We start from the raw sequence: 16,990 nt of genomic DNA, 5'->3' as shown, positions 1-16,990 counted from the left end.
GTATCCTATAAAAAGGTAAAAAAGTGAAAATGATGTTATTATCTTGAAAATGATGTCACTCTTTATGACACGACACTTAGAATTTAGGTTAGGTTAGGTTAATAAAGTTCATTGTAACTGGTTTCGTACTCGTGAGATACTTTTCTATAATAGTTTCTTGTAATTAGGGCGCCCTATAATCGTTCATATTATGACAAACATTTAAACAGAATGACACATTTAGTTTGGTTGGTTTCGAAAATATTTCATAATTTTATTAAAGTACAATGTCCGAATGATATATTGTTTCACGTTATGAGACGAAATAAAACCAATTCTCAACTAAACATAATATTTATTTTTCATAATATTTGAACTCTCGTCATCTAAAATATCTACATATATGCCCTGATATTTACATGCTTTTATAATTTAGCCAAAAATAAATGATTGTAGAATTTACAAAATAACATTTCAACAATTTTGAAACAACATGTCAGTATTAAGTACATTTTGTCAGATTATATAGTTAATATTTCAGTTATAAGCAATTGTACACAAAAATATGTTTCATAGAATAAGTACTTTGATAGTTTTCTTAAAAGTATAGTAATGTTTTATACATTTAACTAACAGCCAATACAAACATTTGAACGATAAAACGTGCTAAGTTTATGTGCAGATATATGGGATATTTCTCTATATAAGGAGATATTAAACTTTCGATTTTCTAATACAGTCTGATAAACGTGGACCTTAGGTCGGTGAAATTACTATATCAACACTACAATACAATACAAAATCGATAACTACTTTACGTACATCGATATACATTTAGGGAAATAACAGCTATGGCAAATACACAGACAACTGAAGAGTAAATAGCCCAAGTCTATAATTATATCGGTAAGTACAATTACGGGCGAATTTATGCATATATTAGCTAAAACATTTAAAAAGTTAGAATCTATGTAACAATTGCTCATTGACACAATATCAGCGATAATCTGGAATGTAAAGGACGCAACATTTATTGTGCAAGAATATTGTGCTTTGTTATGTTTTTGTTTAAACTTTAAATAATACAAATATAGCTTGTATCGTTCCCAAGGAAATTAAATTACATATCGTAACTGTTCTTGTACAAAAAAGATATGAATGTGTCAGTTAAATAGTTAACAGAATAATCATAACTTCCAAATAAAATACAAATCGTAAAAATAAGTACTAAAATACATAACAAGACGTCGCTGTGACACGAATTTAGTGTGTTCATCTCCTGAAAGAAAAGATGTTAAAACTATAAACAAAAATATTCATAAACAGTGTGCCTACAAATTTACAATTATATACAAAAAGGAAAAATATATCCAAAACCCTATATTACATGTACGTAGATAAAAGGTAAATACTGCATTGTTCGATATATATTTGTTAGACACTGTTCAGAAACAATGCGCGCGGACTTATTTAATACTGTCCATGGACGAATAGAACATGGGATAAGTCTTTAACTTACGTATTATACACAGAACACTAACGTGCAGCGCAAAAGCACAGTGCGGATTGACAAAGATTAAGTACATACAACATTAATTTATTAAGATATAATTTACGCATGAAACGTTTTATTCCTAGTCAAATTATTTTGTCCATCATTCATTCATATATTTAATATAATTCCGCTCCACGTCGATGTTTTGTACCTTTCATTACCCGATAACAAATGGAACTATTTAACATTTATTATAATATATCAAAATCCAGAATAATCACTACGTAAAATACATTTCATCACAGAAAAAAATATTCAAAATCGAAGAGAATTATGGCTAAATGAAAGCTTATTAAAATTGTACACAATCGGCATACGTACTTAAATAATCATATTGATTAATTAATAAGTGTACGCTAGCCTCTAAGTCTACTCATTTTCATTATTGCAGTCAACAGTATGATATGTTTTTTGGCTTCAGTATCCTTGTAAAACAACAGTAGTTGTACGTATTTTAAATTTGATTCTAAACAATATTATCTGCTTAATTCCCTAATGAGAGGCAACAGAAAATATAGCCCGTGATAACGAAATCTACAGACAATATGCTTCAGAAAAGTAGAATAGTAACATAAAACAGCATCGAAAGATTGTCTCATTTTAAAAGGTATATTAAAATAGACTTAGAGAAAAATAGATTATTAATTTGTTATAGTTCGAAATTTTCTTTTACGCTACAAAAACTCATAAAAAAGCAAGTTTATCCACCGTCGGGTACAAACACGCCGTCAAAATACCCGCAAAAGGAAAGTGAGGAGTGTTGTATTGAATAAACATTTTTCAAACGTTCACCAAACAAACTGGTGTTGTCTTGAAATTGCCAGACATTGGAAACACAGCCAGAGACATAACTACTACTAAAACGAGATAGTACAAAGTTTTCAGCAATATTGTTGTCTATTGCATGTTTTTTAAATGTAATATGGCCAGCGCTTTTAAAGTCATAAAACGTTTAGTATAAAAAAATCGTAATAAAGCAGAACTCGGAACGAATAATTAAGCACCAATAATGTTTTTTCTGGATTTTTTCTTTTTTACGACACAACATATCTTAAGATAAGTACGTGATAGGTGCACAAGTAACTAACGATATAGTTATTTTTGTGATCGTAATGACGATTTAAGTACACATTTTGGTAAATAGTGTAATTCCTGACCTTTGTAAACTCTTAATATGATAATTTAGAGTTAAAAGGAACCATTTTGACGCAAGACAATTTATAATTTATCATGTCGTCAAAATCATTGAGGAACTACATAATTTGGCAACGACCTTTTTATTGGCGTCCAATGTATTTTTATTAAGTTATTTTTAAGTACATTATAGGACGAAAACAAGTCGTAAATAAGGATTCAAGTTACCTTTTTTCATTTTTTGTACTAAAAACTTTCATTTTTATTGACGGTTTTTTTGATACATTTTATTACTACAGGTACATTTCTCTACTATACGTATTTTAAGTTTTATCTTTGCAAGTTATTTTGTAACTTTGTTTATATTTATTTAGTTTTTGTTCCCTAGTGGGGTCCATTTTGATTACATATGTGCGATATAAGAGTGAAGACATAGTCTCTGAATGAAAGCACGAATCGATTCATTGAGTAGATCGTTTAAATCGCTGTCTATTTAATTCTACGTGCTTACTAAACAGTGCATCTAAGCCGACCAGCACACTTTAACGTGAATAAATACCGAATCGGACAAGATCAATATCGAACGTCAAAATTTAACACATTTAATGTGTAACAACGATATATCGCAGCGGCTACATCGTTACAAGCCGACACTTTTATAGCCAATAAGTATGCAGTTTATTTAACGAATTCACACCATTTCCTTCATTTTTAATTTGACGGCTTCCATGATCGTTCGTTCATGCGCCTAACAACAAGCTTAAGCTTGGAAAAGCTTTTCAATTCAAATGTAAACATCGTTAATACTTCGACATTGACTCCGACAAGAAGCGAAGCGATTGCCCAATCAATACATCACCATCTCACCAAATTGTACGTGAGATATTTTCAAGCATGCTCGTCTATGAGACCCTAATCCATTCATTACTTGAACGTTTGCTAGTTGCACTCGGTTACCGCTGCCCATTAACGTGATTAGGTAGATACGTGTACTCTTCGGTCGCCGAGTCGTCCCCGCTACCGTGCCATCATCCCTATTAGATTCACGTCTTCGGTCACGAGGTTCGGTAGACTACGTACGTTTACTCTTCGGTCGGCAAATCGGTTGTCGCTACCGTGCCATCACTACTAGATAGATACGTTCGGTCGCGAGTTTCGTGCAGGTATCGGAGTGGCGGTGGGGCGGCGAGGTCGTGTCGCGGGGTGGCCTAAGGTGGTAAGGGCTCCTCGGGGCCCTCAAACCCTGCGCCACGGCATAGGGCGACCGATATCGTGTAGGGATGGTCTAGAGCGGCGCGGGCGTGAGGAACGGGTTGGTGGTGGTGATGGAGTGTCCGGCGAAGGAGGCGGCGCGCGCGGCGAGCGGCGGCGCGCGCGCCACGCGGCCGAGCCACGCGTCGGGGTGCGGCAGCGCGCCCGCCGGCACCGGCTCCTCGGCCAGCGCGCGCAGCCCCAGCGACAGCTGCTGGCACATCGCCGCCACGGGGTCCTCGGCGCCCGGGCCTTCCGCCTCCCCTGCGCTCGCCTCTAACGCGCTGCCGTTTTCCAGTGCGGCGCTCTCCGCGAACGGCCGGATCATGCCCACGTTCTGTTGGTACGGTTAACACGTTAATTGCAAGTTTTTATCGAATACATCAATTATTATAGTAAATAATGTGTCAATTTACAATTGTTTAATAAGATAAACAAGATTACGGTCGAATTTTTCCTGTTGCGTTAACTTTAACATAAACAGTTTCTTGTGTCTTTTTTTCTCATTAGTTGGTGAATCGATATTCTTTCATATATACTAAACTATTTTATTACAATAATAATTGAATTTCTACCACTATAAATAGGCGTAAACTAGTTATAATGAGTACCTCAGCGGGCGGCAGAGCGGGTTGGTGCGCGACGGGCGGCGCGGTGGGCGGCGAGCCCAGCCCCATGCGCTGCCGCTCCAGGTTCGATGGCAGCTCGCTGATGCGCAGCGACATTTGCCGCTTGAACGGGGAACTGGAAACACAACATTTATATTTTATTAATGACCGAGCTGTGGTGTGAATTCGGATACACTCACTAAGATATTTGTAACTGACAAATTAATTATTATAACGTCCTGTCGATGTATCGCTGTATCGGTGAAGGTAAAGCATCAACCTCGAATACATACATACACATCAACAAGAATGCAATCCACCTGATAGTAAGTGGCTACTGTGACCAATGTTCAACTGTACACACATAGGATATGTTAACTCCACATAGGATTAGACGCTTACTACAGGTAAGTCACAGGTGGTTTTCATCCTTCAAGTCTCTTCTTTAGCACACAATGTATTTTTATATTAAACTAGTCTCGAAGATAGCAGACGCGGTGTACGACACATAAGCAAGGCGATACGCTGTCACCCCACTCTCAGCTAACTTCAGGAATAAAGTACAAAGTAGTGGAATAGTCTACTACGACACGGTACCTATTGTTGAGATGCGCGAACCCGCGGAAGGAGCCCTGCCGCTCGAGCAGGTGCGGCGCGGCGTGCGGGCGCTCCACCGCGAACGGGTTGTGCGGCGCGGCGCGCGCCCCGCCCACCGGCGGCGGGGGCGCGGGCGGGCCCCCTGCGTCCGCCTCGGACGCGCGACGACTTGTTATACCTGAAGATATACATAATAAATAAATAAATAAAAATAAAAATGTTTTATTGAAGTACAATTATAAAAAAACGGCGCAACGGTCCCTGTACTGGGTTGGTAGCCCGCTACTGGATGCCCCGCTCCTTACCAGGACAAACATTACTCTTTATTAATATTATATTTGTAATACTTTCACAAAATTCCCGCGCGGCTGTAAATTCGTGAGTAATCTAAATCTAAACTTTGTGCGTCGTATTATTACACCTAAAAATATTTTAAGAGTGGTAAAATTTTCAAGTATAAAGCGACATCGATCTTGACTGAGTAACTAATGTGCATTATTTAAAGTAACACAAGTGATTTACAAACTTAAAATATACATATGTACATATTTATTTTATTTCTTTAGTAAATCAATCAAATTAATTTATAGAAAAGGATTAGATTCCTAAAAAGGATTAGTCTGGTAGAGTACAAGAAGTATTCAACTCCCCCATTTTGTTGAATGGAGAAAACACATAAATATATTATACATATGAATATAATATAGCATGACGAACTCGTTAACTAATAATGTTTGATTATGGCTATAAAATCCATTTTCGTTACAGAAGTAAACATGTTAAGTTCACAACGCTGATAATCTTTTCCTTAAAAGTCTCATAAGACGTCCCCTTGTCTATAACAGAACACCCATACAAAACATCTCAATAAAAACCAAACTAACCAGATTTACGGAAGGACCCCTGGCGTGTGAACGCATGGCTCGCGGCATCGATGCTCATGGACACAGCGCACTCCTTATCGCGGCGCTGTTTGCGCTCGAGGCACGCGGCGAACGCACAGCCCACCGCGTGCGAGAGCCGCTCGCCGCTGTCCCGCGACGCCAGGAACCCGTGGCACATCCAGCGGCGCGTGGTGCCGTCGCGACAGATGTAACTGGAATTGGAATTAGATATTTCATGTTAACAGTCTTGCGATAATAAAAGACTTGGTAACGTCCATGGACAGATACTGCTTTCCGTCGGATGACGTATATACCATGTTGCAAAAAAAGAATAATATTATATCTTTTATTTTGAACACGCTTGAAGACGCTTCCTACACTCACATCCCCACAATAGGATTCGTAGCATCGTGGGTGCCATGAACATACACAAAGACATAAACACCTAGATTCAGAACAGATATCAAATTCACCGTATCGAACCCGGTATCGTTTGCGCGTCAGACCGGTACCACCATACCAGTCCGAAATGCTAGTCGTCTTGTCTATCGAAGCACCTATTCACTATTGTCTTGAAAGATTTTAGAAAATTGCAATAAAAATATCTGTGTAAAAATAAACTTTTCGTAATAAGTGTGATAATATCTCAACACTACTTCGCAAACATGTATACTGAGTAAATTTCGTTGAAAGTTAATTCACGTAAATAAATTGAGTAAATATGCCATATCAATGAGCTATGACACTGAACTTCCTATTCATTTATTTGTAACGAAAAATGAGTAATAAAATTTACACACTCTTATTTGCCTTAAAATTTCTTATCACGATATGTTTTTACAAGGATATGATGTTTGACAAACTTACAGTTTACGAAAGTCAGATGGTAAATTTTATTACGCTCAAAGTTTCATATCGTAATATATTATGCATGACAAAAGATAAGATGTAAACTAAAATGTCATAGAGTTATGTCGTGTAGAAAGGTGAAAGTGGCGCACACCAGACTATTTATAGCTGCACTTATGTCATTAAAGTGTAGTAACCTTGTGTACATTATTAAGGCTTCAGCGGATGCCGGAGGGATTCATGAAACGATGCGTTAAATAGCCTTAAAATCCTTCAAGAAGGAAGCACGCGTCCGTCTAGTTTAGTCTGTTCTTGTAATATTATTTGATATAATAGTCGTAATATTGTTAATGCAATGCATGTTGGATTACCTAATAAGTAAACAATATAAATGAATATGTTTCATAATGGTTTCATACGGTCAAACTCTCTTACACATTTTTGCATAAAATACGAACGACTCTACTCTGACTTTATACACTTCAATTGAGAGTTATACGTGAAATGATCTAATAAAAATAATACTACTTAATTAAATGGTAGTAGTAGGGGTTTTATTTTAAGAAAAATATAAAAAAATGACAAACATCCAACAAATGTACATCATATAACTATAAATATATTTTTTTCGTCTATAAAATTTATTCAGGTTTTATCACAGGTTAATAATATATTTTCAGTATGCATTAAGTCGCCGTCGGGCCTAACAAAACTGTGAATAAAACATGAGATTTCTAAAATCGATGCGATGTCTTCAGGTGGGGAATATCACAGACATATGACGTTAGAATTGACCTTTTTATAGTCGCTATTTCAATATAGCAATGAACTTTGATTTACACGATTGGTGCCTCAACAAGCAGCGCAATCATGTAGGTATTTGATACTTATTGGTATGTTTAGTAAATATTGAATTCTTTTCTAAATGAGTTTTTTTTGTACGAGCGTGCAGTCTATCTGATGATAGGTAAGTGGCTCTGGCCTCCCATTGATATTTGTAATCAATTTCCGAGAAGGAGCGTTACTAAACCTGAGGACTAAGATGGAAAGCCTCGGATAAATATGTATCCCTTACCACACTCTTCAAACCAGAATACAGCAGCACTAATACTGCTGTTATTAGACAGAAATAGGTGTGGCGGTGGTGCCGCCGGAGTCGAACCACAGAGGGTTCTACCACCTTCATTACGAGTAACATACTTTTTTCCTTTAAAACGAAAGATATTTGCTCCTCTCATTTTGTCATTTATTATATGACTTAACCCCACTTTGAGAAAAACTCATGCTTATCAAGTGATTTGAAGTTGAACAAATTTGATTAAAAGTTTCCTTTTATTTCTAATATTATAACATTTTAAACAATGCCGTAAACATATTTTGCAAATAAGTAAGTAAATTGTATAATGAAAATATGTAATATTTTATAAGCGTAACATGTAACGATGTAAACAAACAATCACTTTGACTAATCAGCATTATTGTAATTTTATATGAATTCTTTTATTATGCGGAAATAGGTAATATAAATACATTTCAAATTAAGCGAATCTTGACGTCATACAAATGGTGAATTCATTATTTTTATAATCTCTAATTCGTAGATTATATAGAACAATATTTTTTGGCCGTAATAACAAATACAAGTACATAACCGACAACACTCGGCTAAAATCGTTTTTTATTTATAGGTCCGTCAGACCGGGGATTAAAACAACAATCGTCTGGGTTATGTTAATTACTGGGCTACACGTATCTTTAAAGATAATAACAACAGCGGTTTCTCAGTTGGGGATCCTTTCAGATAAATTATAATTTGTTATTCTGTTTTTTTATGAGCAGCACAGCGCAGGCTACCATAACGACACCAGGTCACCGGGAACTGAATGAATAATTTAGACTTTTGTTCTCGGTCATGCATTATAGGGAAATCTGTTAAGGATGTCATGATTTGTAGTGTGTAGATTTGTCATTTAGTGTCATATAGTTTGTACCTGAAATTTTATTTCAGAGCCTAGCTGTTTAATTAAAATATTCTTAGCTACTTATAGCAATAAACCTCAAAAGTTAATTTCAAACTCACCTAAAGCCACGCTCGTGGTTTCTGTCCGGTGCGCAGAAGGAGACCTTCTCGATGGTCTGGTCGACTATGAGGCCCTTGGTTTCCTCCTCCACGACACGCAGACCGTCGCCGCTCACGTGCAACACTGCACGAACGGGCCGGCGACGGGAATTCTGTAAATCGCATATTGTTTGTTCGCTTATGATAAATTTCACAAAAGATTTTTTTATATGATATAGGAGTAACAGACGAGCATGCAGTCTACCTGGTGGTAAGTGGCTACTGCCGCTGCTGCTGGACATCCGTAATAAACCCCAGATAGGATTAGATATTCCTACTTGAGGTCGGCCACCGCCGCTACACACACATACATGCGCGGCTACCCCTGAGGATTAAGCTGGAACGCCTCGGAAAAGTATGTCTCCCTTACCACACTGCTATTATGAGGCAGAAATAGGTGGCGGTGGGGCCGCCGGAGTCGAACCAGATTCAGATTTTTTATTTATGCCTAAATAATAAAAATATTAAAACTGATAAGGCAGACGGGCTACCTGATGGTAAACAGTCACTATTTATTTTACATACATGGTTATTTTTAATACAGATAATAATTTGTAAATATCACGTAAGTATATATCTTAACAATTATTCCTTGCGTTATACTAGCTACTAGCGGATATCCACGTTTTCGTTTGTGGACCTAGAGAAATAAACCATATGTAAGTAATGAAACGTTAAAAACATTAATTGAATAAAAAAATGCCAGTCATATCATATTTAGATGTGATGTGTAATACCTATTGTATATGGATTGTGGAGTGTGTTCTTCTGTGTGTGTGTGCTCTCTTCGAAATCTGTTCAGTTGTTTTCACGCGCTGACAAACATCCAAATATTCACATTCATGATATCAAAAGGACAATACGATGAATGCAAGTGGTTATTTTAAATCGTGAGGAAATAAGGAAGGAAGGTTTATGGGATTTCCCTTCGCTAAAATTATATTAGTGTTTAATTATTTCCCATAAGATAATTAACTGGTTAATTTCAAAATAATCTATTCGAATTCCTTTTACTCTTTACATTTAATTGAAGGTTAATTTAAATTTATTTCATTAATCCGGTTGGGCGCGGTCAATTAGGTTACTGGCGATCATATTTACAATGTACATAGTCCAAAGGTTTTCATATTTTAATGCATAAACTGCTACTTCCAATAGATCCACTTTCAATAGATAATAAATACATTAAAGGCAACGGTAGATTTAATCTACTAACATCTTAATTAATACAAAGTAACTTTCATTTTTATTTTAAAAATATTAAATATGTGGAAGAACTACTAAGGAACTTAAGTTTGGGGTCGAGTAACTACTGAACATAGTTTCTTAGTTAATACGATGTTTACCTAAGATTAATTTTACACTACATTTAATTTATAGTCAGATGTTATGCCGAGAGAATATCAATAGATACTCATATGTGAAAAATGGTTACGATACTTTGAAGCTTATAACTCACCCGCAACACCTTAATCGCCTCCTCGCAGACCTGCATCCCCCGGGACTCGAACACCTCGACGCAGCCGAGGTACTTGACGGGGAAGGTGCAGGTGCCGGCGCGGACGGCCGCCTCGTCCGCGTGCCACTGGTGCGGGCGCGCGGACTCCGGCGGCGAGCCCTTGCGCCGCCGGAACGACTCGCGGAACGACCGCCGCAGGCGCTCCATGCCGGCGCGCGGCGGCGACAGCGCTGCGCCCGCGCGCGCCCGCCTCAACGAGCTCCGGACTGACGACTTCTGGAAATTACAAATATACACATTTACTTAATTGTATTGTTCCAGTAAATGACAGCTGGTCCAACATTATACCTACTTTTTCCGTTTTATATACCATTTTTAGTTGGAATGTTTCTAGACAAATGATTCATACAAACTGTATTTCTTTTTTACAATTACCAATTCACGTAATTATAGGTATGTGTGTAGTAAAAGATTTGCGGTTTTGGTCAACATCATCATATTATTTCACTGATTTGACCAGCTACAGCATCCAAATATTCCTGGTACTAGAAATGTTTTAGTTATTAAGGTTTATAATAGAACTGTTGTTGAAGAAGTTATCAATTGCAATGTACTTGTGAGCAGATTGCCTTTAACAATAACAAGTTGCAACAAATAACCTTCCTACAATCCACAATTTGATTGAATTCTTCAAATTGGAATGTTGAACAAACCGGAAACCGGTCCACGTCCCACGTTATTTCAAAAACCACATCTTATTGTGAAGGCAAACCAAGATTTATCATTACTGTGAGACCATTTTCTTTAAATGAGAGAGTACCTTAAAATATCATCATTATTTAAGTAACATTAAGAGTATGTAGAGCTTAATGCTTATCAAAAGCTTTACATTAGGTATATAAATGAGGGACATTTCATGGATTTTTTTCATTTTTTTCATGGATATTTTTTACTTAAAGATCAAGTGAAAAATGTAATTAATACGTCCTTCAGACCACACATTGATTCAATTGTGTAATTTATATCCCAAAAAGTTATAGATCCCATGATATAAACACCTTGAGACGATTCTACGTATTTTTACAGATGGCATTACTCATCAAAATATTTAAATTTCGGTAAGGCCAATTACACCTGGCCAAATATTTTATATAATTTAAGAATTTATTTATAAGCATGTTACTTTGAAATAAAGTTCATATAATGTAATGAAAACAATAATGTTTTACAAAGACATAAATATGTATGACAAACATGTCGAGGGGCACGTAATACAAAAATATAATAACTTTATAATAATTATGAAATCACGTTTTAAGTACATATATAATTAAAATTTACAATTGGTAGCAGTAATTATGGTTATGAAGCCAAATTTATTTTAATTGTTAATTGCCTAAATGTCTAGACGGACTATCAAACAATAACTGTAGTACTATCCTGTACACTCATCTGCACAAAAACACCCATCTCAATTATATTATCTTTATTATTATCTCATATCTAATTTAGCAATAGACATTCCTATTGCTAAATTAGATAGGAGTTAGTGTTGACAATGAGTTAGACATTGTTACGATAGAGGTCTGGTTTATCTGATTAATCTTCGTTGAAATCAAAATGAGTGATATTTTTTCATTTCCATATGTCGTCTGTAAAGATAGCGTGTAAGTCTGTCACTGTTATTGCGAAGGTAATACTTATCGTTCTTATGTTATTCACTACAGAAGTTATCGTGTTAATGTTATAAATCGTATAAGCTAATAACATAACTGTATGACATCATACTTGTTATAAATTCTTACAACTTAGTAATAAGATTAATTAATTCTCTAATGGCTATATACTCTATAGATTATTATCGTGGCAAAGCATTGTATACATATATTAATTAAGGGTATTATTTATGCAACACTGAACACAGCGATTGCGGCGCTAAGACGAGAAATAGTTAAGTATATTATATATCACTAGCTATTTTTACGCGGTTTCGCCTACCTGTGGAATAGTTTGTTAACATTTTAGCTTTTATTTAGTAAGTGTCCATTTCAATTAAGAAAATTGCTATTTGTATTATCAATTAAATCTTAGATTAACAGCTGCAGTCCAATCAAAATATTTATATATTATTTTTACTAATATAGATAGATAGAATATTCTTTATTCACTTCAGTAGAACAAAAAAATGATACACAATTATATAGATTAATTGCAATATACGCATGCAATTAATTGTATACTAATAAATACCATTTATATAAAACACATATAGGTCGAGAGATAAACCGAACCCTAATGTTTTTATAAAACACGTATGAAGTAAACATAAATGAAAACAAACTATTTGAAATGAGATTTCCGCTGGAGCTCCGTACCTATTCATTCAGTATAAAACCAAGAGGAAAGGTAATGAAGTAATGACTATAGTTTTTATATGTTTTAACTTACCTACTGCAGAGGGTAAGGGTTAAATACAAAATAATTACTCCTTTGTTACAAGTAACAAATAAACTGAGTAATGAACAATAATAACAACAAGAAAGAATGAGTTTTAAATTTTTCAAAGACGTTTTTAACGTTAATTACAAAATATTAAGTTTGGTTGTTAATGATCATTGGAAAATTCGTTAATGGTCAGTAATCCCTGTTAGTTAATTAACGATAAACATTGGTGGTAGAGTTTCGAATGTTTCGATCTCAGGCGTTTTGCTTTTTCATAATATTAGAAATTATTTCTTATTTACATTTACGAAAGATAAATCATCAGGATAGTTGAGGAACCTTATAATTAGGTATGTATGAGATTTCTACAAAATTTTCAAAGGTGCCTGAAGACTAAACGGCTTCGAACATTGACGTAGGTCGTTGAGTATGGGATGAAACTTTCCCCATTTTGAGTTGAATCCAGCGATACAGCTATGAAGCAAGGGTTGATGACGTTAAATCAGTATTAATTAGCAACGTAAAGCGATTTTACAATAATAGCAAGGTTACACGCTATCCGCTCTTGGAATCTGATGTTGTTTTAAACTAAATTAAACTTGGCAGTGTGTGTGTACGGCTTCGGGCGGCGACAAATTCTAGAAGCGTTATGTATATATCCCTGTTGATAAATAACGTAACTCTAGCTTGTTCTTTGTTGTCGTGGAAGTTGTAACCGATATGTCCAATGTCCATACGATGTTTAATGACCAACTATATATCAACTTGTACAATTCTTCGATCTATGTCTGCATATTAGTATTTTTTTTTATAATATAGGAGTAGCAGACGAGCATGCAGTCCACCTGGATGGTAAATGGCTACTGCCGCCCATGGAAATCTGTAATCAACCCCAAATATCATTAGATATTTCTACTTGAGATTGTCCACAGATGCGCCGCTACTCCTGAGGGCTAAGCTGGAATGTCTCGGAAAATAATGTCCCCTTACCACACCCTTCAAACCAGAACACAGCAGCGTTTAACACTGCTGTTATGAGGCAGAAATAGGTTTGACGGTGGTGCCGTCGGAGTCGAACCACAAAAGGTTCTACCACCTTCATAATGTATATTTTTATACACTCGACCTAGTAAGACTAATGGTAAATGGTTCCAGTTGTCTAGATACGTCATGTTCACTTTAGTACCAATGAGGCCTAAGATGGATGGTATCGTATACCATTGCGTGCCAACCACGCTTGAACAAGCGTAGCATGCTAATGAGTCTCCACAACTTGAAGACTTGGCTCTCATTTTCACGGACCCTCTCCTTTAATGAAAAAACCTGTCAGTATGCCAAAAGGATAGCTAATTCTTTTCATAAAGAATAACCCTTCATGTACCATTTCGTAAATAGCGCAGTGGGAAAGCGTCATGTCCCGTTCTTTACGTTATGGTTGGAGTGGTGAGCATTTTGTGAGACTTGTGGCTGGACCTATTTTTGCTTGACAATCGCGTTTGCGCTTAAATATATCGTTTAAAGTACATATAAGATAAAATAAACCAATTTCTTACAAGTTTTTACAAAAAAAAAATATTGTCATTCATGTGATCGACTGTAGTATTCCGTTTCAATATGTACACTTACGGCAAACTATTTAAAATCCAGTAAATTGCATGTCCTTTCGCTACTATTATTAAAATACTGGTTACGTTATCATAAAGACTGGTTTACAAAAGAAATTTTATGCGTACTTGTGATATTTCCGCAATCGTACCTACTTATAGTCTCAGGTCTCTGAGGTACTTATAAGTTCAGATTTTCTTAAAAACAAAATAATATAAATTATTGTTCCTCTACTTAAAGCATAGCAATTCTTAAAAATTATGAATGTGAACATTAATCACTACGCCTGTAAACTTGTTCTCATATGATTATCATGAAGTCAGTGTTTTGCATTCAGACGGGAAATACCCAATTATTGTTATATCATCTCAATTTAATACCATCTCATAATAATATTTACAGATATGCTTATTATTGATTAATTAAATTACATAGTTGTTGTTTATATTTAATTATTTTGTCGACTTCATTTATAATAATATTTCATTTATTTACGTTCTTAGTACAATTTTAAGGCCATCTAAATGTGTTTATTCATATGTGAAAAGGTAAAACAGTTTAGTACCATTTTACGAATACATACATAGTACATTAGTACGAATTATAATCGAATTTCGAGGAATAGCTAAACACCCAAAAATATAAAAAAAGATAAAGCAATGAAAAAAAAACCTTTCGATTCCTTCTAGGCAAAGTTTGCAGAGAAAGTGTATACAGCGCTATGTGAGAAAAGATCGTTAACACGAGAGCAAATAGAGATAATGTTTACGTAAGTGAAATGAGTGAGATGACGCGAAGTCGACCCACGTAGAACAGTTGACGAGGGGGCAAGTGAGACGGTTGTCAAAAGTTACTCCAACCGAAATTGATCACATACATTTATTTTATAGAAATACAAACCCTCATGATATGAAGTCATGGCAACCCTAGTATACTAGAACGTCAAAGAAAATGGTATTTACGATGAGATATCAAACACAGACGCGTTACTTTGTCATGTGTTTGCCCTCCGTACTTTATTTTCATACACGCACGTAGTCACACATTAGGTGTCCCTGCGTCATGGGTGTCATGGACTCGCGATGACGAGAACATCAACGCCCAGACCCCTAAAAGGATTTCAAATTCATTTTCGAATCTGGCACCCTTTGTCCCTGGGTGGTAAACGCTGTATTACTCGGGTCTCTATTTTTCGAAAGAAGTGTTTTTAATGTTACAATAATTATATTCATATTTCCTGCTCTGAATATCCTCATGGCACAGGACCAAAAAGGTGTTCCATTTATAACAAAAGAGAAAGGTTAAACGAAGATCCCTATAAAACTATTTATAGTTAGTAATCTTTCCAGTAACCCGACGATAAGGGCAACCATGTAGTGAACCGTAAGTGGATTACGTTACGTCTAAATGTCTTTCAGTGGGCGGCGAGCTGAAAGCACTTGGCTCACGAGAATCGACCGGCGACGCTTTTAATATCCACTATTTGCGCTTATTTACCTATACGTTACATTTTCATAGCGTAACGTAAGTTTACGCAACGTATGTTTACGTGATGTTTTATGAAAAGATACCTATTTATAATTTTAGAGCGGTACAGCGATCAATCAATCATCGTTTTTTTTTCTTTATTTACACGTGCTAGTTTGTACGGAGGGTAATTTATTGATATGTTGGATGATGTACATTGTACATATATCATAAATAATAATGCCCTGCCACCTATAACCCTAGCTCTTACCGCTTAATAGCAGAAAAACTGAAACAGTACCTACAGTCATACTCAAAGTCGAGGTTTTATAATATTTCTGTTTGTAAATAAACATGTTTTAACCTAATTTAATTAAAGAACTTCTTAATATTAAGAGTGACTTAAGAGATACTTAATATTATATGGGTACATACATAGGTGTGTAATATAGTAGTAGTAATGAGGAGATAAATCAAGAAGTTAGTGAAAAAAGAGCCATCAAACTGGTCATTTATTTAAACTTTACAATCGGTAATATCTGTGCGTTTAGTATCGGCAATCTTATAGCATCTTTCAGCAAAGCTATCTATAGCCATATTATACGTACATATAGCGTTACATGTTAAATCCCTGATTTAACAAGCTCACAATTTCACGAATCATATGAAGACACGTAAGAAAATTTTAGATGTTACAATGTAAAATACGAGTACATGATAACATCTTGCAAATAATTATCGCTACTGAATCGGCGCTAACAATACAGTTCGGTTAAAAATAATATTTAATACGTTAATGATAAGTGTCGCACTGCAGGTACTTAATGAGAATACACAACTTGTCTAAAACATTAGGAAGAATTACGCATCACGCAAGATAATTATTGTTTCACGCCATAAAACTTCGCGAAATGTAATCCGCCCTCTTACATTTTATCTATTACGTGTATGAATTATGATAGTTAAATTGTTATAACATCGTTTAATGAAAATACATTTAGGCCTTGAGTCTCGAGAGTACGATATTCTCTTTATAATTCG

General features: G+C 35.6%; 1 protein-coding gene across 3 annotated transcripts in view; it reads right to left on the bottom strand.

Moving 5' to 3' along the window:
- Nucleotides 1-314: 314 nt before the first annotated feature.
- numb (NUMB endocytic adaptor protein) overlaps nucleotides 315-16,990 on the bottom strand; it is a 36,004-nt gene continuing 19,328 nt past the window's right edge. For all 3 annotated transcript variants that reach the window (XM_073083169.1, XM_073083170.1, XM_073083168.1), the window contains exons 2-7: nucleotides 10,436-10,711; nucleotides 8,938-9,089; nucleotides 6,009-6,220; nucleotides 5,125-5,302; nucleotides 4,531-4,663; nucleotides 315-4,256 (exon numbers count right to left, since the gene is read on the bottom strand). In XM_073083169.1, coding sequence (XP_072939270.1) covers nucleotides 3,954-4,256; nucleotides 4,531-4,663; nucleotides 5,125-5,302; nucleotides 6,009-6,220; nucleotides 8,938-9,089; nucleotides 10,436-10,642 — 1,185 coding nt within the window. In that variant the 5' untranslated portion in view covers nucleotides 10,643-10,711 and the 3' untranslated portion in view covers nucleotides 315-3,953. The remainder of the gene's footprint in view (nucleotides 4,257-4,530; nucleotides 4,664-5,124; nucleotides 5,303-6,008; nucleotides 6,221-8,937; nucleotides 9,090-10,435; nucleotides 10,712-16,990) is intronic.

This window comes from Epargyreus clarus, unplaced genomic scaffold (genome assembly GCF_041222505.1).
Source record: "Epargyreus clarus isolate Ecla_fem2 unplaced genomic scaffold, WU_Ecla_fem_2.2 ptg000018l, whole genome shotgun sequence".
In the NCBI taxonomy this organism is placed as follows: domain Eukaryota; kingdom Metazoa; phylum Arthropoda; class Insecta; order Lepidoptera; family Hesperiidae; genus Epargyreus; species Epargyreus clarus.
The sequence above is the reverse complement of the archived record's forward strand: the minus strand, read 5'-3'. Positions and strand labels throughout refer to the sequence as shown.